At 48.2% G+C, this 23,914-nt stretch overlaps 1 protein-coding gene across 1 annotated transcript in view; it reads left to right on the forward strand.

The window, feature by feature from the left end:
- The window catches only part of LOC142714180 (uncharacterized), a 49,836-nt gene extending 26,401 nt beyond the window's left edge, over positions 1–23,435 (forward strand). The window contains exon 7 of the mRNA XM_075848644.1: positions 20,947–23,435. Coding sequence (XP_075704759.1) covers positions 20,947–23,219 — 2,273 coding nt within the window. The 3' untranslated portion in view covers positions 23,220–23,435. The remainder of the gene's footprint in view (positions 1–20,946) is intronic.
- Positions 23,436–23,914: the final 479 nt, after the last annotated feature.

Genomic DNA, 23,914 nt, shown 5'->3' on the forward strand with positions numbered 1-23,914 from the left:
GCGCTGCGGAAAAAAACTGCAGCGTAAACGTTAATAAATTGACTGCGATGCGAAACTTAATTCTGCAGCGTGTCCATTTATGCTGCGTTTTAGTTGATTTTCCGTTGTGGGTTTTCTCCATAGAATTCAATGGGGATGCAAAACCCGCAACAGAAAGCCTAGTGTTGGGACTTTTGCGGCGTATTCGCAATTATGGGAAAGAAAAAAAAAAAGCCAGAAGTCTGTGTTTCTTCGTCCAGTCCAGCCTCCTGGGATGACGTTGCATCATATGTGAAAGCTGCAGCCTATCACAGGTTGTAGCGGCGGTCACATGGGCTGCAGTGTCATCCAGGAACGCCAGACCAGACGGACACGTCGCCATAACAACAGCCTAGGTAAGTATGAGCATTTTTTACTGCGGCTTTCCGCAGCGAAAGATCTGTCTGAAAATACGCACAACATGGCGCGATTTTTTCAGACAGAATGTAGTGCGGGTTCCAGGTCAGACACGCTGCAGTTTTTACGCAAACCGGCCTAATAGGAGTGTAACGATGTAGGTAACGCCGATCCCGGCCTAATAGGAGTGTAACGATGTAGGTAACGCCGATGCAGGCCTAATAGGAGTGTAACGATGTAGGTAACGCCGATCCCGGCCTATTAGGAGTGTAACGATGTAGGTAACGCCGATCCCGGCCTAATAGGAGTGTAACGATGTAGGTAACGCCGATCCCGGCCTAATAGGAGTGTAACGATGTAGGTAACGCCGATCCCGGCCTAATAGGAGCGTAACGATGTAGGTAACGCCGATCCCGGCCTAATAGGAGTGTAACGATGTAGGTAACGCCGATCCCGGCCTAATAGGAGTGTAACGATGTAGGTAACGCCGATCCCGGCCTAATAGGAGTGTAACGATGTAGGTAACGCCGATCCCGGCCTAATAGGAGTGTAACGATGTAGTTAACGCCGATCCCGGCCTAATAGGAGTGTAACGATGTAGGTAACGCCGATCCCGGCCTAATAGGCGTGTAACGATGTAGGTAACGCCGATCCCGGCCTAATAGGAGTGTAACGATGTAGGTAACGCCGATCCCGGCCTAATAGGAGTGTAACGATGTAGGTAACGCCGATCCCGGCCTAATAGGAGTGTAACGATGTAGGTAACGCCGATCCCGGCCTAATAGGAGTGTAACGATGTAGGTAACGCCGATCCCGGCCTAATAGGAGTGTAACGATGTAGGTAACGCCGATCCCGGCCTAATAGGAGTGTAACGACGTAGGTAACGCCGATCCCGGCCTAATAGGAGTGTAACGATGTAGGTAACGCCGATCCCGGCCTAATAGGAGTGTAACGATGTAGGTAACGCCGATCCCGGCCTAATAGGAGTATAACGATGTAGGCAGTGGCGTAACTACCGCCGTAGCAGCAGTTGCGGCTGCTATGGGGCCCGCGGCATGAGGGGGTCCGTGTCGCCCACCGGCACGGGCCCCCGCCATAGCCGCAGGCTTCGCTAGCAGCCGCTATGGCTGCTACAGCGCGACGCCACTGAACAGTACGGCAGAGCAGGGAGGTATCTCCCCACTCTGCCATTAAACAAAAGACATGTATGCCCTATCCACAGGATAGGGGATACATGTGTGATCGCTGGCAGCGATAAGGAGAACGGGGACTGAAAGTCCCCTGAATTTTTTCCATCACAAACCTCGGACTTCCGGGGTTTGTGCCGGCAGCTCCGGAGAAATGAATGGAGCGCCGGTCCCGCTTGTGCGCATGCGTGACCAGCGCTCCTTTCATTTTTAGTGAGCTGCGCAGACGCCGGAAGTCAGAGGTTAGTCATGGAGAACTTCAGGGGGACTGTCAGTCCCCCTTTCTCCCTATCGCTGCCAGCGATCACACATGTATCCCATATCCTGTGGATAGGGGATACATGTCTTTTATTAGGAAACACTGTAGGTCGCATTTTTTTGGGAGGGGGGACGCTGTATGGCGTTCCCTACAGGGGGGGGCTGTATGGCGTTCCCTACAGGGGGGGGACGCAGTATGGCATTCCCTACAGGGGGGAACGCTATATGGCGTTCCCTACAGGGGGGGTACGCTGTATGGCATTCCCTACAGGGGGACGATGACGCTTTATGGCGTACCCTACAGGGGGGACGCTGTATGGGGTTCCCTACAGGGGGGGACGCTGTATAGCGTTCCCTACAGGGGGGGGGCTGTATGGCGTTCCCTACAGGGGGGACGCTGTATGGCGTTCCCTACAGGGGGGGGGCTGTATGGCGTTCCCTACAGGGGGGGCTGTATGGCGTTCCCTACAGACCCCCCTGTAGGGAACGCCATACAGTCCCCCCTGTAGATAACGCCAGACAGCCTCCTCTGTATGGAACGCCATACAGCCCCCCCGTAGATAACGCCATACAGTCCCCCCTCTAGATAACGCTATACAGCCCCCTCTGTAGATAGCGCCATACAGTCCCCCCTGTAGATAGCGCCATACAGACCCCCTGTAGATAACGCCATACAGACCCCTTGTAGATAACGCCATACAGCCCCCCTGTAGATAGCGGCATACAGCCCCCCTGTATATAGTGCCATACAGCCCCCCTGTAGATAGCGCCATACAGCCCCCCTGTAGATAGCGCCATACAGCCCCCCTGTAGATAACGCCAGACCCCCTGTAGATAGCGGCATACAGCCCCCCTGTAGATAGCGCCATACAGCCCCCCCTGTATAGTGCCATACAGCCCCCCCCTGTAGGGAACGCCATACAGTCCCCCCTATAGGGAACGCCATACACCCCCCTGTAGGGAACGCCATACAGTCCCCGCCTGTAGGGAACGCCATACAGTCCCCTCTGTAGATAGCGCCATACAGCCCCCTCTGTAGATATCTACAAAGGGGGCTGTATGGCGTTATTTACAGGGGGGGCTGTATGGCGTTATCTACGGGGGGACTGTATGGCGTTATCTACAGGGGGGCTGTATGGCGTTATCAAAAGGGGGTGGTTTGTAAAAAAGGCACTATCTACAAGGGGGGGGGGTTGTCTGACACCCGGGGGAGGGGGGGCCCCAGTCAAAAGTTTGCTATGGGGCCCAGTCTTTCCTAGTTACGCCCCTGGATGTAAGTAACGCCGATCCCGGCCTAATAGGAGTGTAACGATGTAGGTAACGCCGATCCCGGCCTAATAGGAGTGTAACGATGTAGGTAACGCCGATCCCGGCCTAATAGGAGTGTAACGATGTAGGTAACGCCGATCCCGGCCTAATAGGAGTGTAACGATGTAGGTAACGCCGATCCCGGCCTAATAGGAGTGTAACGATGTAGGTAACGCCGATCCCGGCCTAATAGGAGTGTAACGATGTAGGTAACGCCGATCCCGGCCTAATAGGAGTGTAACGATGTAGGTAACGCCGATCCCTGCCTAATAGGAGTGTAACGATGTAGGTAACGCCGATCCCGGCCTAATAGGAGTGTAACGATGTAGGTAACGCCGATCCCGGCCTAATAGGAGTGTAACGATGTAGGTAACGCCGATCCCGGCCTAATAGGCGTGTAACGATGTAGGTAACGCCGATCCCGGCCTAATAGGAGTGTAACGATGTAGGTAACGCCGATCCCGGCCTAATAGGAGTGTAACGATGTAGGTAACGCCGATCCCGGCCTAATAGGAGTGTAACGATGTAGGTAACGCCGATCCCGGCCTAATAGGAGTGTAACGATGTAGGTAACGCCGATCCCGGCCTAATAGGAGTGTAACGATGTAGGTAACGCCGATCCCGGCCTAATAGGAGTGTAACGATGTAGGTAACGCCGATCCCGGCCTAATAGGAGTGTAACGATGTAGGTAACGCCGATCCCGGCCTAATAGGAGTATAACGATGTAGGCAGTGGCGTAACTACCGCCGTAGCAGCAGTTGCGGCTGCTATGGGGCCCGCGGCATGAGGGGGTCCGTGTCGCCCACCGGCACGGGCCCCCACCATAGCCGCAGGCTTCGCTAGCAGCCGCTATGGCTGCTACAGCGCGACGCCACTGAACAGTACGGCAGAGCAGGGAGGTATCTCCCCACTCTGCCATTAAACAAAAGACATGTATGCCCTATCCACAGGATAGGGGATACATGTGTGATCGCTGGCAGCGATAAGGAGAACGGGGACTGAAAGTCCCCTGAATTTTTTCCATCACAAACCTCGGACTTCCGGGGTTTGTGCCGGCAGCTCCGGAGAAATGAATGGAGCGCCGGTCCCGCTTGTGCGCATGCGTGACCAGCGCTCCTTTCATTTTTAGTGAGCTGCGCAGACGCCGGAAGTCAGAGGTTAGTCATGGAGAACTTCAGGGGGACTGTCAGTCCCCCTTTCTCCCTATCGCTGCCAGCGATCACACATGTATCCCATATCCTGTGGATAGGGGATACATGTCTTTTATTAGGAAACACTGTAGGTCGAATTTTTTTGGGAGGGGGGACGCTGTATGGCGTTCCCTACAGGGGGGGGGCTGTATGGCGTTCCCTACAGGGGGGGGGGACGCAGTATGGCATTCCCTACAGGGGGGAACGCTATATGGCGTTCCCTACAGGGGGGGTACGCTGTATGGCATTCCCTACAGGGGGACGATGACGCTTTATGGCGTACCCTACAGGGGGGACGCTGTATGGGGTTCCCTACAGGGGGGGACGCTGTATAGCGTTCCCTACAGCGGGGGGGCTGTATGGCGTTCCCTACAGGGGGGGGCTGTATGGCGTTCCCTACAGGGGGGACGCTGTATGGCGTTCCCTACAGGGGGGGGGCTGTATGGCGTTCCCTACAGGGGGGGCTGTATGGCGTTCCCTACAGGGGGGGTTGTATGGCGTTCCCTACAGGGTGGGGGCTGTATGGCGTTCCCTACAGGGGGGACGCTGTATGGCGTTCCCTACAGGGGGGGGGGGGCTGTATGGCGTTCCCTACAGGGGGGGCTGTATGGCGTTCCCTACAGACCCCCCTGTAGGGAACGCCATACAGTCCCCCCTGTAGATAACGCCAGACAGCCTCCTCTGTAGGGAACGCCATACAGCCCCCCCGTAGATAACGCCATACAGTCCCCCCTCTAGATAACGCTATACAGCCCCCTCTGTAGATAGCGCCATACAGTCCCCCCTGTAGATAGCGCCATACAGACCCCCTGTAGATAACGCCATACAGACCCCTTGTAGATAACGCCATACAGCCCCCCTGTAGATAGCGGCATACAGCCCCCCTGTATATAGTGCCATACAGCCCCCCTGTAGATAGCGCCATACAGCCCCCCTGTAGATAGCGCCATACAGCCCCCCTGTAGATAACGCCAGACCCCCTGTAGATAGCGGCATACAGCCCCCCTGTAGATAGCGCCATACAGCCCCCCCTGTATAGTGCCATACAGCCCCCCCCTGTAGGGAACGCCATACAGTCCCCCCTATAGGGAACGCCATACACCCCCCTGTAGGGAACGCCATACAGTCCCCGCCTGTAGGGAACGCCATACAGTCCCCTCTGTAGATAGCGCCATACAGCCCCCTCTGTAGATATCTACAAAGGGGGCTGTATGGCGTTATTTACAGGGGGGGCTGTATGGCGTTATCTACGGGGGGACTGTATGGCGTTATCTACAGGGGGGCTGTATGGCGTTATCAAAAGGGGGTGGTTTGTAAAAAAGGCACTATCTACAAGGGGGGGGGGGGGTTGTCTGACACCCGGGGGAGGGGGGGCCCCAGTCAAAAGTTTGCTATGGGGCCCAGTCTTTCCTAGTTACGCCCCTGGATGTAAGTAACGCCGATCCCGGCCTAATAGGAGTGTAACGATGTAGGTAACGCCGATCCCGGCCTAATAGGAGTGTAACGATGTAGGTAACGCCTATCCCGGCCTAATAGGAGTGTAACGATGTAGGTAACGCCGATCCCGGCCTAATAGGAGTGTAACGATGTAGGTAACGCCGATCCCGGCCTAATAGGAGTGTAACGATGTAGGTAACGCCGATCCCGGCCTAATAGGAGTGTAACGATGTAGGTAACGCCGATCCCGGCCTAATAGGAGTGTAACGATGTAGGTAACGCCGATCCCGGCCTAATAGGAGTGTAACGATGTAGGTAACGCCGATCCCTGCCTAATAGGAGTGTAACGATGTAGGTAACGCCGATCCCGGCCTAATAGGAGTGTAACGATGTAGGTAACGCCGATCCCGGCCTAATAGGAGTGTAACGATGTAGGTAACACCGATCCCGGCCTAATAAGAGTGTAACGATGTAGGTAACGCCGATCCCGGCCTAATAGGAGTGTAACGATGTAGGTAACGCCGATCCCGGCCTAATAGGAGTGTAACGATGTAGGTAACGCCGATCCCGGCCTAATAGGAGTGTAACGATGTAGGTAACGCCGATCCCGGCCTAATAGGAGTGTAACGATGTAGGTAACGCCGATCCCTGCCTAATAGGAGTGTAACGATGTAGGTAACGCCGATCCCTGCCTAATAGGAGTGTAACGATGTAGGTAACGCCGATCCCGGCCTAATAGGAGTGTAACGATGTAGGTAACGCCGATCCCGGCCTAATAAGAGTGTAACGATGTAGGTAACGCCGATCCCGGCCTAATAGGAGTGTAACGATGTAGGTAACGCCGATCCTGGCCTAATAGGAGTGTAATGATGTAGGTAACGCCGATCCCGGCCTAATAGGAGTGTAACGATGTAGTACCATTAATAACGTATCGGTGGTCATAAAGGGGTTAAACACAGTCACGCAGCCGTTTCAAAACTTAAAAGTACACGAAATGTGAGATATTTTTTGGTGTAAAGGATGTGTTGTAGTTGCCCATAGCAACCAATGAGGTCACTGCTTTCATTTTCAAAAGGGCCTGTGAAAAATGAAAGCTTGAACCTGATTGGTTGCTATGGGCAACTATTCGATTATTTTATCCAGGAATGACTCCAGGGGGCACCACGTGGTCCAGGCCTCGAACCAGTTACAGAAACCGCCGTCCATTGGACATGGGGGGTTTATAGTTGGTAACAAAGTCCCTCATACAGCGCAATGTAATGAAACTGATCAAATCATTCTAAATATCGTCACTCCATCACTTCACATGTTATATGTGTTCTCGCTGCTCCCGCGTTTTTCTTCTTCTCCTCGTATAAATAATGAAGCTTTACTAATGACCGAGCAACCCCGGCCCCCCAGCAACACGGAAAGAAACGTCTGCTTTACGGCTGCCGCGCACGTACACATGACAAGCATCTTGGATTGGACCCCAGGAAGTCACGCGCTGGATGCCAGCAGAAAGTGATAACCGGAAGTGACGCGCGGTGGAGGAGAGGATTACTTCCGGGGTGTCAGGTGTGTGATCGTACGGAGTCTCCTGACAGAGAGATGTCCTGATATATTATACAGCGGTCACTGCAGCGGTAATGGAGGAAACCTCATCCTGCTCCTCCTGCTGCAGTGTCTGCTCCTCTGTAATGTTATGGAAGGTTTATTATATGTATATTGCTGGGTGACACTACTGTCCTCCAGTGTACGGAACTACTCCATTCTGCATGTCATTTACTTTCTTCCTTCCTCTCCCTCCCATCCGTCCTCCCTTCCCCCTCCCTTCTTATCCCTCCTTCCTCTCCCTTCTTCCCTCCCTTCTTCCCCCTCCCTTCCCCCTCCCTTCTTATCCCTCCTTCCCCTCCCTTCTTATCCCTCCTTCCCCTCCCTTCTTATCCCTCCTTCCCCTCCCTTCTTATCCCTCCTTCCTCTCCCTTCTTATCCCTCTCCCTCCCTCCCTCTTTCCCTCTCCCTCCCTCCCTCTCTCCCTCCCTTCTTCCCTCTCCCTTCTTCCCCTCTCCCTTCTTCCCTCCCCCTTCTTTCCTCTCCCTCCCTTCTTTCCTCTCCCTCCCTTCTTTCCTCTCCCTCCCTTCTTTCCTCTCCCTCCCTTCTTCCCTCTCCCTCCCTTCTTCCCCCTCCCTCCCTTCTTCCCTCTCCCTCCCTTCTTCCCTCTCCCTCCCTTCTTCCCTCTCCCTCCCTCCCTTCTTCCCCCTCTCACTCCCTCCCTTCTTCCCTCTCCCTCCCTTCTTCCCTCCCTCTCCTTCCCTCCCTTCTTCCCCCTCCCCTCCCTCCCTCTTCCTCCTCTCCCTCCCTCTTCCTCCTCTCCCTCCCTTCTTCCCTCTCCCTCCCTTCTTCCCTCCCCCTCCCTTCTTCCCTCCCCCTCCCTTCTTCCCTCTCCCTCCCTTCTTCCCTCTCCCTCCCTCCATCCCCCTCTTCCCTCTCCCTCCCTTCTTCCCTCTCCCTCCCTCTCCTTCCCTCCCTCCCTCTCCTTCGCTCCCTCCCTCCTCTCCCTTTCCTCCCTCTCCCTTCCTCCCTCTCCCTTCTTCCCTCTCCCTTCTTCCCTCTCACTCCCTTCATCCCTCTCACTCTCTTCTTCCCTCTCTTCTTCCCTCTCTTCTTCCGTCTTCTTCCCTCTCCCTCTCTTCTTCTATCTCCTTCCCTTCTTCCCTCCCTTCCTTCCTCTCCCTCCCTTCTTCCTTTCCTCTCTCCCTCCCCCTCCCTTCTTCCCCCTCCATTCCCCCCCCTTCTCCCTTCCTTCACCCTCCCTTCTCCTCCTCCCTTCCTCTCCCCTTCCCTCCCTTCCCCTCCCCTTCCCTCCCTTCTTCCTCTCCCTCCTACCCTCTCCCTCCCTTCTCTCCCTTCCCTCCCTCTCCCTCCCTTCTTCCCTCTCCCTCCTTCCCTCTCCCTCCCTCATTCCCTGTTCCTCCCTCCCTCCTTCCCTCTCCCTCCCTTCCCCCTCCTTCCCTCTCCCTCCCTTCTTCCCCCTCCTTCCCTCTCCCTCCCTTCTCTCTCTCTTCCCTCCTCCCTTCCCTCTCCTTCCCTCTCCCTCCCTTCTTCTCCCTCCCTCTCTATTCCCTCTCTCTTCCCTCTCCCTCCCTTCTTCCCTCTCCCTCCTTCCCTCTCCCTCCCTTCTTCCCTCTCATTCCCTCCCTTCTTCCCTCTCCCTCCCTTCTTCTCTCTTCCCTCTCCCTCCCTTCTTTCCTCTCTTCTTACCTCTCCCACCCTCCTTCCCTCTCCCTCCCTTCTCTCCCTTCCCTCCCTTCTTCCCTCTCACTCCCTGCCTTCTTCCCTCTCCCTCCCTCCTTCCCTATCCCTCCCTCCTTCCCTCTCCCTCCCTTCTTCCCCCTTCTTCCCTCCCTTCTTCTTTCTCCCTCCCTTCTACTCTCTCTTCCCTCTCCCTCCCTTCTTCCCTCTCCCTCCCTTCTTGCCTCTTCTTCCCTCTCCCTCCCTCCTTCCCTCCCCCTCCCTTCTACCCTCTCCCTCCCTTCTACCCTCTCCCTCCCTTCTTCCCTCTCCCTCCCTCCTTCCCTCTCCCTCCCATCTTCTCTCTTCCCTCTCCCTCCCTTCTTCCCTCTACCTCCCTTCTTCCCTCTACCTCCCTTCTTCCCTCTCCCTCTCTCTTCCCTCTCCCTCTCTCTTCCCTCTCTCTTCCCTCTCCCTCCCTTCTTCCTTCTTCCCTCCCTTCTTCCCCCTCCCTCCCTTCTAACTCCCTCCCTCTCTGTAATGACGGGGTAGGGAGACAGACAGGTGAGCCCTAATCTACCCGCCACTCAGTCCCTGCCTACTTGAACGGCCCGTCCTAGGCGACAGCGTACAACTGGGCGACGGTCCCTACTCTCAATATGTGCACGACAGACAAACAGACAAGGGTACACAGAAGCTAAGGGAAATGGGGCAGTTGCCCACGGCAACACCGTGAGCAACAAGAGTAGTGAACAAGCCGAGTCAAGCCAGAAGTGTACGTGGTGCCAAACGCAGAGCAGGAGAGTAGTCGGTAAAGCCAGGATCAATATGAAGCAGAGCTCAATAGGAAAAGCAGGAACAGCAGAGCAGGGAAACCAGAGAATCACAGGCAAAGGACAAGCAGCAAATGAAGGTACAGTGGAGGAAATAAGTATTTGATCATTGCTGATTTTGTAAGTTTGCCCACTGTCAAAGTCATGAACAGTCTAGAATTTTTAGGCTAGGTTAATTTTACCAGTGAGAGATAGATTATATAAAAAAAAAATAAAGAAAATCACATAGTCAAAATGATATATATTTATTTGCATTGTGCACAGAGAAATAAGTATTTGATCCCCTACCAACCATTAAGAGTTCAGCCTCCTCCAGACCAAGTACACGTTCCAAATCATCTTGGTTCCTGCATTAAAGACAGCTCTTACATGGTCACCTGTATAAAAGACTCCTGTCCACAGACTCAATTAGTCTGACTCTAACCTCTACAACATGGGCAAGACCAAATAGCTTTCTAAGGATGTCAGGGACAAGATCATAGACCTGCACAAGGCTGGAATGGGCTACAAAACCATAAGTAAGACGCTGGGTGAGAAGGAGACAACTGTTGGTGCAATAGTAAGAAAATGGAAGACATACAAAATGACTGTCAATCGACATCGATCTGGGGCTCGATGCAAAATCTCACCTCGTGGGGTATCCTTGATCCTGAGGAAGGTGAGAGTACAGCCGAAAACTACACGGGGGGAACTTGCTAATGATCTCAAGGCAGCTGGGACCACAGTCACCAAGAAAACCATTGGTAACACATTACGCCGTAATGGATTAAAATCCTGCAGTGCCCACAAGGTCCCCCTCCTCAAGAAGGCACATGTACAGGCCCGTCTGAAGTTTGCAAATGAACATCTGGATGATTCTGAGAGTGATTGGGAGAAGGTGCTGTGGTCAGATGAGACTAAAATTTGAGGAAGAGAAATTGGAGGAAGAGAAATGCTGCCTATGACCCAAAGAACACCGTCCCCACTGTCAAGCATGGAGGTGGAAACATGTTTTGGGGGTGTTTCTCTGCTAAGGGCACAGGACTACTTCACCGCATCAATGGGAGAATGGATGGAGCCATGTACCGTCAAATCCTGAGTGACAACCTCCTTCCCTCCACCAGGACATTAAAAATGGCTCGTGGTTGGGTCTTCCAGCACGACAATGACCCGAAACATACAGCCAAGGCAACAAAGGAGTGGCTCAAAAAGAAGCACATTAAGGTCATGGAGTGGCCTAGCCAGTCTCCAGACCTTAATCCCATCGAAAACTTATGGAGGGAGCTAAAAATCTGAGTTGCCAAGCGACAGCCTCGAAATCTTAATGATTTTGTAGTGATAGGGGTAGGGAAACGGACAAGTGAGCCCTAATCTACCCGCCACTCTGTCCCTGCCTACTTGCAATGACCCGCCCTAGGCGACGGGGTACAACTGGGCGGCGGTCCCTACGCTCAGTAAGTGCACGAGACAAACAGACAAGGGTACACAAAGCTAAGGGAAATGGGGCAGTTGCCCACGGCAACACCGTGAGCAAAAAGAGAGGTGAACGAGCCGGGTCAAACCAGGAGTGTACGAGGTACCAAACGCAGAGCAGGAGACTAGTCAGTAAGCCAGGGTCAGTATGGAGCAGGATCAAATAGTCAGAAGCTGTAGCTGGGCCAAGAAACCACACGAGAAGAATCACAAGCAAAGGAGGAACAGGAAAGGCAGGTATAAATAGACAGAGGGCGGGAGCTGGCTAAGTCTGGCTAGGCTGTGATAGGCTCTCCCACTCCTAAGCCTGCCAGCCTGAGTGGTGGAAGCTGGAGTCAGTCTCAGAGACATAGACTCAGGTGCAGAAGTTGTGCCTGGCAGATCCTTTACAGATGATCTGCAAAGAGGAGTGCGCCAAAATTCCATCTAACATGTGCAAACCTCATCATTAACTACAAAAAACGTCTGACTGCTGTGCTTGCCAACAAGGGTTTTGCCACCAAGTATTAAGTCTTGTTTGCCAAAGGGATCAAATACTTATTTCTCTATGCACAATGCAAATAAATATATATGATTTTGACACAGTGATTATCAGGTTTTTTTTAAAATATAATCTCTCTCTCACTGGTAAAATTAATCTAGCCTAAAAATTCCAGACTGTTCATGTCTTTGACAGTGGGCAAACTTACAAAATCAGCAAGGGATCAAATACTTATTTCCTTCACTGTATAAGTAGACCAAGGGCAGGAGCTAGGACCGTCTGGCCAGGCTGTGATGGGTTCTCCCACTCCTCAGCCTACCAGCCTGAGTGGTAGCAGAACGAGTCACTGTAGCAGACCTAAGAACAGGTGCAGACTGATTAACCACGGGCGTTGACACAGAAGCTGTGTCTGGCAAATCCTTTACACTCTCCCTCCCTTCTCCCTCTCTCCCTTCTTCCCCCTCCCTTCCTCTCCCCTCCCTTCCTTTTCCCTCTTCCTCCCTCTCCCTCTTCCTACCTCCCTCTCCCCTCTTTCTCTCTCCCTCGTTCTTTCTCACTCCCTTCCTTCCCTCCCTCTCTTCCTCCCCCTCCCTCTCTTCCTCCCCTTTCTCTTCCTCCCCCCTCCCTTCCTTTTCCCTCTTCCTCCCTCTCCCTACTCCCTCTTCCTCCCTCTCTCTCATCCGCTCTTCCTACCTCCCTCTCCCCTCTTTCTCTCTCCCTCGTTCTTTCTCACTCCCTTCTTCCCTCCCTCTCTTCCTTCCTTCCCTCCCTCTCTTCCTCCCCCCTCCCTTCCTTTTCCCTCTTCCTCCCTCTCCCTACTCCCTCTTCCTCCCTCTCCCTTCCCCCTCTCCCTGCCTCCTCTCCCCTTCCTCCCTCCCACTCTCCCCTTCCTCCCTATCTTTCCTTCCATCCGCTCTTCCTACCTCCATCTTCCTCCCTCTCCCTTCCTCCCTCCCCTTCCTCTCGTCCTTCTCTTCCTTCCGCCCCCTCCCTTCCTCCCCTCTCTTCCTTCCTTCACCTCCCTCGCTTCCTTCCCCTTCCTTCCTACCCCTCCCTTCCTTCCCCTCCCTTCCTTTCCTTCAACCTCCCTTGCACTCTCTCCCCTCCCTTATTCCCTTCCTCCCTCTCTCCTTCCCCTCTCTCCCTTCCCCTCCCTCCCTTCTCCTCTCCCTTCCACTCTATCCCCTCCCACCCTCCTTTTATCTCTCCTCCCACCCTTCCCCACTTTCTCTCTCCCCCTCCCCTCTTTCTCTCTCTCTCTCCTTCCTCTCTCCTTCCTCCCTCTCTCTCTCCTTCCCTTCTTCCTCTCTCCTTCCCCTCTTCCTATCTCTCTCCTTCCCCTCTTCCTCTCTCTCTCCTTCCCCTCTCACTCCTCTCCTACCCCCCACTTCTTAATTAGGCCCCTGGCTGCCATGAGAACCATCGGCACCCTTCGATTGCATCACATGGCCGCTGGTGGGCTGTTGGAGGGGGATTTAAATGGCATAGATGTCGCTATCGCCTGTGGAATCTAAGTGGTTCAACCACCGGAATCAGTGATCTCTGATCCCGGCAGTTGCAGTTAGGTGTTGGTTGTAACATACTGCCGGCACCCATTGTGGATGGAGCTGGCGGAGTCTGATCCATATTTCTCCTTAGCACCTGTCACATAAATATACGTGACATGTCGCTAAGGAATTATTGATCGTTCATTCCTATGCAGTTTACATTAGCCTTTGTACAGGGCCTTTAAACGAGCCCAGATTGACCTGCAATTATCGGTGCTTGTTACGGACACTAATCTGCCCGTTCACACCAGCGTAAAATAAGGTTCAATGTTAAATATATTCTATTACATCCGTCGTTGTTACACGGGATCTATAGGGTTCAATGAACTTAGTAAAATAATTGTCTTTATCATAGCGAACCTCGAATTACAACATAATTTTCACTATGTCAAAGTTATAGTAATGGTTTTACCAGATGACCAAAGAGATCTGTGACAGAAACGGTTAATAATACTTTACAATAACCAATCAGTAAAAAGATCAAATCCTATTTTTTTCTGCTGACAGGATATTATTACCTGTTGAAGTCTCCTTATAGTTTCTCCAACAAGACAATAGTCCGTGTCCCTGACTGACCCACCAGGGATGGACATGAGCATAAAAGGGATGACAGAGAGGATATTAAACCTCACCCTGGAGATCATCTACATTCTGACCGGAGAGGTGAGGGATTCTTGGAATGATGTCACATGACTTTTTTTTGGTCCATTTTTTTGGGTTTAAAAAAAATATATAACATGACTTAACTCTAATAATACAACAGGGACCTGACAGGAGAGGTGAGGGATTCCCGAAATGTATTTCAGGATCTTTAATGACGTCCCTCTTCATACACAGGGTTGCAATGTAGTTAAGAAGAAATCCAGTGAATGCGTGATTCCTGGTGTTTCAGTAGTACGGAGCAGGACCCAGAGCCCCATCACAGAGCCTCCACCTGACTTACTGATCCATGAGAGGAACAACGAGAAGGCCCTGGACCTCACCCACAAGATCATTGAGCTGCTGACTGGAAAGGTGACACTGCTGGGAATGCCGGGACATTATATAATAACACAAGGTATAATGTGTCTGGGTGATGACTGTATCATTGTGTGTCAGGTTCCTATAAGATGTCAGGATGTCGCCGTCTATTTCTCCATGGAGGAGTGGGAGTATATAGAAGAACACATGGATCTGTATAAGGACGTCATGATGGAGGAACACCGAAACCGAACATCACCGGGTAAGAGGGATCTGTACAAGGACGTCATGATGGAGGACCACCGGAACCGAACATCACCGGGTAAGAGGGATCTGTACAAGGACGTCATGATGGAGGACCGACGGAACCGCACACCTCCGGGTAAGAAGGATCTGTACAAGGACATCATGATGGAGGACCACCAGAACCGCACATCACCGGGTAAGAGGAGAGTAATGTAAAGATAATTTTTGAAGGTCTCCTAGATACACCCATCACCTGATCATCACATATAACAATGTATTTGTGTCCACAGATGGATCCAGTAAGAGAAATCCACCAAAAAAATGTCCTAGTCCTCCGTATTCCCAGGATTGTGCAGAGGAGGATCACAATGTCTCGCAGGATCTTCAGGTAGGTGGGGCTTACAAAATACCAAAGTGGATCTAGTCTGTAGACAAGCTGTACCAATCTCTTACTACCTGTTCATTAAATACATCATTGGTTTGTGTTATTTTATATAATAAGGTAGGAGATAATGGGATGATTTGGGGTCAGTAGCTAGGCCTTAAAGAGTCTCTGTCACCACATTATAAGTGCCCTGTCTCCTACATAATGTGATCGGCGCTGTAATGTAGAGAACAGTGTTTTTTCTTTTGAAAAACGATAATGTTTTAGCAAGTTATGAGCGATTTTAGATTTATGCTAATGACTTTCTTAATTCCCAACTGGGCATTTTTAACTTTTGACCAAGTGGGCGTTGTAAAGAGGAGTGTATGACGCTGACCAATCAGCATCATGCACTTCTCTCCATTCATCTCGCGAGATCACGCTGTGCTGTCACATACACCCACTTTAACTTTACTGAAGTGTCTTGAGAGTGAATAGACGTCACCTCCTGCCAGGACGCCATGTCTATTCACAATTCCGACACTTCGGTAAAGTTTGTGTGGGACTTACTCACTGCACAGCGTAATCTCGCGAGATCACGCTATGAACGACAGCGCAGTGAGATCACGCTGTGCAGCGATTAAGTCCCACACAAATTTTACCGAAGTGTCAGGATTGTGAATGGACATGGCGTCCTGGCTGGAAGTAACGTATATTCACTGTCAGGACACTGCAGTAATGTTAATGTGGGAGTATGTGACAGCACAAATGGGCATGAATGGAGAGAAGTGTATGATGCTGATTGGTCACTGATTGGTCAGCGTCATACACTTCTCTGTACAACACCCAGTTGGTCAAAAGGTAAAAATACGCCCAGTTGTCTATTAAGAGACTAATTAGCATAAATCTAAAATTGCTCATAACTTGCTCAAAAATGATCGTTTTTCAAAATAAAAACCACTGCTGTTCTTTACATTACAGCGTCGATCACATTATGTAGGAGAGAGGGCACTTATAAACTGGTGACAGAGACTCTTTAAAAAATATATATATACTAAGGCATTTGATTACATTTTTTATTTTGTTGAGTCACTTTTTAATTCATGTGTTGGAACAGGGTGAAGATCTAAATGATATTAAAGTTGAAGTTAAGGAGGAAGATGAAGAGACGTATGTGGTGGGTGATCAGCAGTGTAAGGAGGAGGAGATTCCTGTAGATATCTGCCCAGGTGCGTAATAACCACTGAATACATAGAATAGATATCATCCCTGTTCAGCACGCCCGCTGTGCAGGGAAATACTGAGAAGGAGCAGGAGTGCTTTACAAGTCCAAATTTCTCCAGTTTGTCCTAACTCTGGAATAATTTTACTCTTTCACCAAGTCAATTGCAAAACTTAGACGCCCAGTTGGACTATCTAAAAAAAGCAACGCACTGTCCTCCTAAAGCTTGACTTTGTATTGACAGTTATATTTATGTAAGCTTTCTACTAAGGGCTTGGTGGCCAAGGCATCCGCGTAACGTCTAGATTAGGCCCCTGTTCACTGCACTGTCACGGCTATGGGGTATGTGGACCCACTAGGCCGCTCAGACCGTAGCGGAGTAGCAGCTGGCCAAAGAACAGCCAATGAAAGTCTTTAGGACAAGATTACCTGGGTAGAAGATAGGCAGACGCTTTTTGACACTTGGCACAGAGGACCAACTTTACTTCAACTCTAGACTTTGCACTGGAACAAACACAATTATCCCACCTCTGGGTCCCAGATCTATCTCTAGAACGGGGCTCCCTAAACCCTGTTCTACCTCTTTGTGTTTCAGCAGATTTCCGGCCATGAAGGAGAAAACAACATAACTTGCTGAGCTACGCTGTTCCTGTAAGCCCAATAGAACTGAATAGTAGTTACGGAAACAGCGTAGCTCGCATGTTACGCACAAAAAGCTAGAACGGGGTTTAGGAGGCTCCGTTCTGGAGATAGGTGCAGGTCCCAGAGGTGGGACCTGCATCTATGTGACATTGATGACATATCCTGTGGATATGTCATCAATGACCCTCATGGGAAAACCCCTTTAAAATCTTTTGAAGACCCATGACGTGTGCATGTGTCGGATGCCATACAGTGACATCCGTCACCCATAGGTTACTATATTAAAAAATTTATAAGTGTAACGTCTATGATTTTTACTGGGAGCCTCGTGTGCATGGAGCATAATTGTTATAAAAAAAAATTTGTGTCGCCGTATTCTGAGAGCCATAAGGCCTTAAAACTGTATAAAAGAAAACCCCACGAAAAGCGCCAAAAAATTTAGCAATACGCTGTGGGTGAATGCAACCTAAGTTTTTTATTTTTCTGTCAGTGGAGCGGAGTGAGGCTTGTTTTTTTCGAGGCGAGCTGTAGTTTTTACTGGTACCATGTTAAACACTTTTTGTTCCATTTTTTGGGGGAAGCGAGGTGACCAGAAAAATGATTTTGTCAAGTTTTTTTTTTCCTATGGCGTTCACCATGCGGAATTTATGGCAATTATGTTAATGTGTTTTTTTTTAATGGAAAAATGTTGTTTTTTGTACTTTTAGTAAAAAAATGTGTACATTAAATTTTTTTAAAAAATGGTTGGATCACTTACACAATAAACTGCAATACTATTGTATTGCAGTATATTGTGTTTTAAACTTCCTTTTAAAGGTTAACTAAACGTTCAACAAACTTCTGACATGTGAAAAAATTTGGGGTCCGAGCACTGAGACCCCCACCGTTCGATAAAACGTAGCCGCAGAAGCTCTCATGTCAGCACTGAGCCGCTTGCTTTCTATTCGGCTTTTCTCGGAAAGCCGAGCAGTTGAAGTACGGACTCAATAGAAAGTCTATGAGTCCGTACTCCGATACATCGGCTTTCCGAGAAAAGCCAACCAGAAACTAAACGGCTCAGCGCTCACATGAGTGCTTTTGCTGCTTCGTTTTATCGAACGGTGGGGGTCTCAGTGCTCGGATCCCCACCGAGCAAAACTTCTGACCTTTTACTATGACATGTCAGAAGTTTGTGGAACGTTTAGTTACCCTTTAAAGGAACAGTGTCATCACAAATATTTTATTAATATGTTAAAGATGTTAGTGCCTTAATATAAACGTTTATTTTCATTTGTGTGTTTGTGTTTTACTGTTTCTTTTTTTCACACTTTTTTTTCCCTATGGGGGCTGCCATTTTTTGTTCCATTTCTGTGTGTGTCGATTAACGACACACACAGACATGGAATACGGCAGCCACAGTCCCATAGGGACTGCGAACGGCTCCCGTCCCATTGACTGCCGTGTACGGCGTCTGTGTGGGAACTGCGCATGCGCCGCTCCCACACAGTCCTATTCGAAATTGGCGCCGTCCGGCGCCATTTTCCTGTGGACCGGAAGTCGCGGCCGGACAGTAATATTACTACTTCCGGTCGCGGCTTCCGGACAAGTGCACATGGAACAGCGGCAGCAAAGGGAGCGGACGGGCCGCGGCGGCAGGAGCAGGTAAGCGATTTCAATGTATGTTAGTGTTTGTGTGTGTTTACTACTGCATGTAAACCTACTACACTGTGGGTTACCTCAAAAAATGGCGACGCACAGTGTAGCAGGTTAAACCTTTCAAACCCCTCGTTTATCCCGGCACTAGCCAGGATAAAGGAGGGGGGGATGCTGAGCGCTCACTAGAGCGATAGCTTTTAACCCAATGTTGCAATGCTGCAATTTTGGGAACTAGCTCCAAACAGCTCCATCTAGTGACCAAAAATGGGTAGTATTATAAATTTGAAAAAATTTATAATATTTCCTGACTCGCGAAAAAAATAAAAAAAATTTGAACAATGTTTTATCACCCACACACTAAATGTTTAAATTTTAAAAAAAAAACATGTTTTTGGGGCGACACCATGCCTTTAAGCCTTGTCTCAAAAACCGGAAGGATATATTGTGTATAAAACCATTGGGGAGAAGGAAACTATGATAACAGCAACAAATATACACATAATGGCAGGACTGGAGAGGATGTCCTGGATAATTATAGTAAACCATATATTGTATCATTACACATTGTACCACCAGGAGTGGTATTAAGTTCCGCTAATGGCCCCGTATAGACCATTTACAGGTTGTAAGGATTTTACTTGACTACAGGATGGCACTGTGTTCTATTTTCTTTCTTTGTTACATGATAGTCTCTAATATTTCATTCATTCCTGATGGTCGTAGCTTCAACCATGTCTGGATTGGGCTCAGGGGGTGATTACATATCCAACTGCTCCTTTTGTAGAAAAAAAAAGCCTACCCTCTCCTAAATGTTAATCAACATATGCACTCCAAAACGCATTGGTACTGTGGGCTAGGTCCAAGTCAGAGACCGACCTCCCATGTATAAACAAGATAGGCAACTCTATTTAGATATATCGAGAACACAGAGAAAAGAGAGCTTGTTGCCAAGGGGGTATATTAAACATACAAAATTTATTAATGACATATACAGAAAATGTGCTGGAGCACCTATCGGACTTCTTACTGCAATCGTACATGGGTAAGCATTGTGTAATACACTCTCTCTCTCAGTCTGTGAGATGTTGGTAACTTGGAGTCTGTACTTGATATCTAGATACATACAAATGATGTCTTTTTGTACTGGGAGTCTGTAACCTTGACCATGTCTTAGAATAGTGACACAATCAGATAAATTTGAGAGATTTTGTCCATTTGACACTATAGCTTGCCCAATATGCACAATTATATTGCCGATATTTGTTCCCTGAAACTTTCTTCTAGAGTTTCGTCCTTCTAATATATTGTATCATATACATATATTTTTATATAAGTGTATTTTCTGTATATGTCATTAATAAATTTTGTATGTTTAATATACCCCCTTGGCTACAAGCTCTCTTTTCTCTGTGTTCTCGATACCTCTCCTAAATGTGACAATTGGAGAATACATATCCACACCGATTGGTAACGGAGGGTGAAAACATAAAGATAAGTTCCTGTATTACCTGCTGGGGCCACTGGAAGGCTGTGCAGGCGGAGAACTTAGCGTAACAGGCTGATTTTTATTCTGCGGTTGTGATACAGGAGCTTAAATTCCTATTACACGGCCCGATCTGGACCATGAAAAGAAGCGCCGATCAATAATGTAGCTTGGTGCTGGTTTGCTCCTTTCACAAGGAGCAACAATCGGTTATGTATGGGGACAAGCGCTCGTTACTCCGATAGTTCGTCCCTATAGATTTCTATCATGTGCTGCCAACAACGATAATATTTACTGCTGCATAAACGAGCAGATCAGCCGATCGTTCATCGGCTGATCATTGTACGGTTCACACGGGGCAATGGTCGGGAACAATCGTTGATATGAGCGCTCGATTGCTCGATCATTGGACCATGTGAAAGGGCCTTTTTCTTCATTATAATCCTTTGTTACCAAACAGGAAGGATATGTGATGATTTTGCAAAAATATTTTTAGGAGGACTTCTGCATTTGGCTCTGACTTTTAGCCAGACACAGGAATTTTTATCGATTTTATTTTTATAAAACGACTTTGATAAAAAAAATTATGAAATCACCCATGAATGTAGAGCGCTGGGTGGCATTTTCACAATGTGGCAGATTTCTACATTTATAAAATGTATGGGTATGAGGGTATTTGATTTTTTTAATTATTATTATTTTATATCTCAGGTTTTATTTGTGTTGTCTGTCAAAATTGTGAAAATTGACCCGGCAGTAAAACGGCACGAAATGTAACAGTCATATCCTTGGTAGTGAATAGGTTAACTGCATATGTCCTGTTTTGTGTTTTGCATACAAATGGGGACAGAAACTTATAGATAACTGTTATGCCGTTATAGTGTTTAGACCGAATATATTTTTTTCTCAACAGACGATTGCAGCAAAGGAAATCTTTCATTGCCAGATTCCGAATTGGAAGAAAAATATTACAGACCATATTCTCCAGGAGAAAACCCAATCACCCAAACGATTTATCGAGGAAATCACAGCCGAGATATGTTGTCTAATCCTTTTAACCAAGAACAACTTTCTCCTCATAGATCGGATATAATTACCGAACACGGAGGGTGTGAATTATTTCCTTGTTCAGAGTGCGGGAAATGTTTTACACAGGAAGCACATCTTCTTAATCATGAGAAGACACACACAGGAGTCAATGAGCCTCCATCTTCCGAATGTAGGAAATGTCTTACCCAGAACGGTGGTCTATGTAGTCATCAGATGATTCATAAAGGCAAGAAGAAGTTTTCATGTTCACAGTGTGGGAAGTTTTTCACCCGGAAATCATCCCTTGTCTATCATCAGAGAAGTCACACAGGGGTGAAGCCTTTTTCATGTTCAGAATGTGGGAAATGTTTTATCCAGAAATCAGATCTTGTTCACCATCAGAGAACTCACACAGGGGAGAGGCCGTTTTCATGCGCCGAATGTGGAAAATGTTTTATCCATAAATCAGTTCTTGGTGACCATCAGAGAATTCACACAGGGGTGAGGCCTTTTTCATGTTCAGAATGTGGGAAATGTTATATTAAGAAATCAGCTCTTGTTCAGCATCAGAGAATTCACACGGGGGAGAAGCCATACTCCTGTTCAGAATGTGACAAATCTTTTACCATGAAATCAAGTCTTGCTGGACATCAGAAAATTCACACGGGGGAGAAGCCGTTTTTATGTTCGGAATGTGGGAAATGTTTTTCCAATAAATCAGATCTTGTTAAACATCAGAGATTACATACGGGGGAGAAACCATTTTCCTGTTTGGAATGTGGAACATGTTTTTCCGATAAGTCAAATCTTATTTCACATCAAAGGAGTCACACTGGAGAGAGGCCGTTTCCATGTTCGGAATGTGAGAAATCCTTTGCCCAGAAATCAGATCTGGTTAAACATCAGAGATTACATACGGACTGCAGGCAATTTTCTTGTTCGGACTGCGGGACAATCTTTACAGGGAAAAGAGATTTTGTTAAACACCAGAGTACTCACACAAGGGAGAGACTATTTCCATGTTCCGAATGTGGCAAATGTTTCACCCGAAAATTAAACCTTGTCCATCATCAGAGAACTCACACAGGGGTGAAGCCTTTTTCATGTTCAGAATGTAGGAAATGTTTTACCCATAAATCAGTTCTTGTTCACCATCAGAGAGGTCACACAGGGGAGAGGCCGTTTTCATGCGCCGAATGTGGAAAATGTTTTATCCATAAATCAGATCTTGGTAACCATCAGAGAATTCACACCGGGGAGAAACCATTTTCTTGTTTGGACTGTGGGAAATGTTTTACCCAGAAATCAGTTCTTGTTCAGCATCAGAGAATTCACACGGGGGAGAAGCCATACTCCTGTTCAGAATGTGGCAAATCTTTTACCATGAAATCAAGTCTTGCTGGACATCAGAAAATTCACACGGGGGAGAAGCCGTTTTTATGTTCGGAATGTGGGAAATGTTTTTCCAATAAATCAGATCTTGTTAAACATCAGAGGTTTCACACGGGAGAGAAACCATTTTCCTGTTTGGAATGTGGAAGATGTTTTGCCGATAAGTCAAGTCTTATTTCACATCAAAGGAGTCACACGGGGGAGAGGCCGTTTCCATGTTCGGAATGTGGGAAATCCTTTACCAAGAAATCAATTCTTGTTAAACATCAGAGATTACATACGGACTGCAGGCAATTTTCTTGTTCGGACTGCGGGACAATCTTTACAGGGAAAACAGATTTTGTTAAACACCAGAGTACTCACACAAGGGAGAGACTATTTCCATGTTCCGAATGTGGCAAATGTTTCACCCGAAAATCAGTCCTTGTAGAACATCAGAAAATTCACACAGGGGAGAGGCTGTTTTCATGTGCCGAATGTGGAAAATGTTTTATCCAAAAATCAAATCTTGGTGACCATCAGAGAATTCACACCGGGGAGAAACCATTTTCTTGTTTGGAATGTGGGAAATGTTTTAATACGAAATCAAGTTTAGCTCGACATCAGAAAATTCACACGGGGGAGAAGTCATTTTCGTGTTCAGTTTGCGGGAACTGTTTTACCCTGAAATCCTATCTTATTAGACATCAGAGAATTCACATAGGGGAGAAACCATTCTCATGTTCCGAATGTGGCAAAGAATTCTCAGAGAAAGCAGGTCTCGTTGTACATCTAAAGGTTCACACGGGGGAGAAGCCATTTACAAGTTCAGATTTTGAGAAATGCTTTACCGAGAAACCAGATCTAATTGACCATCAAGAAATTCGGATAGAGGAGAAGCCGTTTTTTGACCACATTGTGGTGGATATAAGTGCAGATCAGGTCGTTTTCCCACCCCAGTTCTTTAACCGTGCAGACTGTTGACATCTCTGTTGACTCATATTGTTCCAGTAGTGGATTTTTTTTCTTTTCTTTTTGTATTATGTTTATGAAGATGTTTCGGATGAACCTTGGATGATGTTTCGATTATGTAATCATGTCATGCAAGATATAATTTAAAAATGAATCTGAAACTATGAGGCGGAATGGAGATAACCATGTCAATTTTTGTATATAAAGGAATGTTGTTGGTACACTGAATGTGAATCTGTAATTGTGTATGATCATCTACTCACAATATAAAACAGCTGTAGAAGAAGACAAGGTATATATATAATAGGGGAATTAGGGTACGTCTACACGCAGTAGAAAATGATACATCTGTATGTAGTTGTTTTTGCAGCATGCGCATGGATATACGAATGGGACAGTCGCAGAAATCTCTGCAACAAATCCGCCACGTGTAAACATACTTTTATATATTTTGGGTGGAGTTGTTTTAACTTTCTTGCTATGGTGTGATCAAGTGATCCTTGACGTGATTTATGATTGGAAGTGTAATGGCTATGAACCTATAAAAGAACATTGCAGGATACCTTCAATTCTACTACCACGGTTGAGCTTCTAACCTAGTGATCAGAAGAGGTCTGAGACAACGGGTCCTTGATCGGCCCAAGTTTGCTCCTTTTACAAGGAGCTATGTATGTTAGCGATCACTCATCTTTATATATTTCTATCAT

Source organism: Rhinoderma darwinii, unplaced genomic scaffold (assembly GCF_050947455.1).
Source record: "Rhinoderma darwinii isolate aRhiDar2 unplaced genomic scaffold, aRhiDar2.hap1 Scaffold_4407, whole genome shotgun sequence".
NCBI classification, from domain to species: domain Eukaryota; kingdom Metazoa; phylum Chordata; class Amphibia; order Anura; family Rhinodermatidae; genus Rhinoderma; species Rhinoderma darwinii.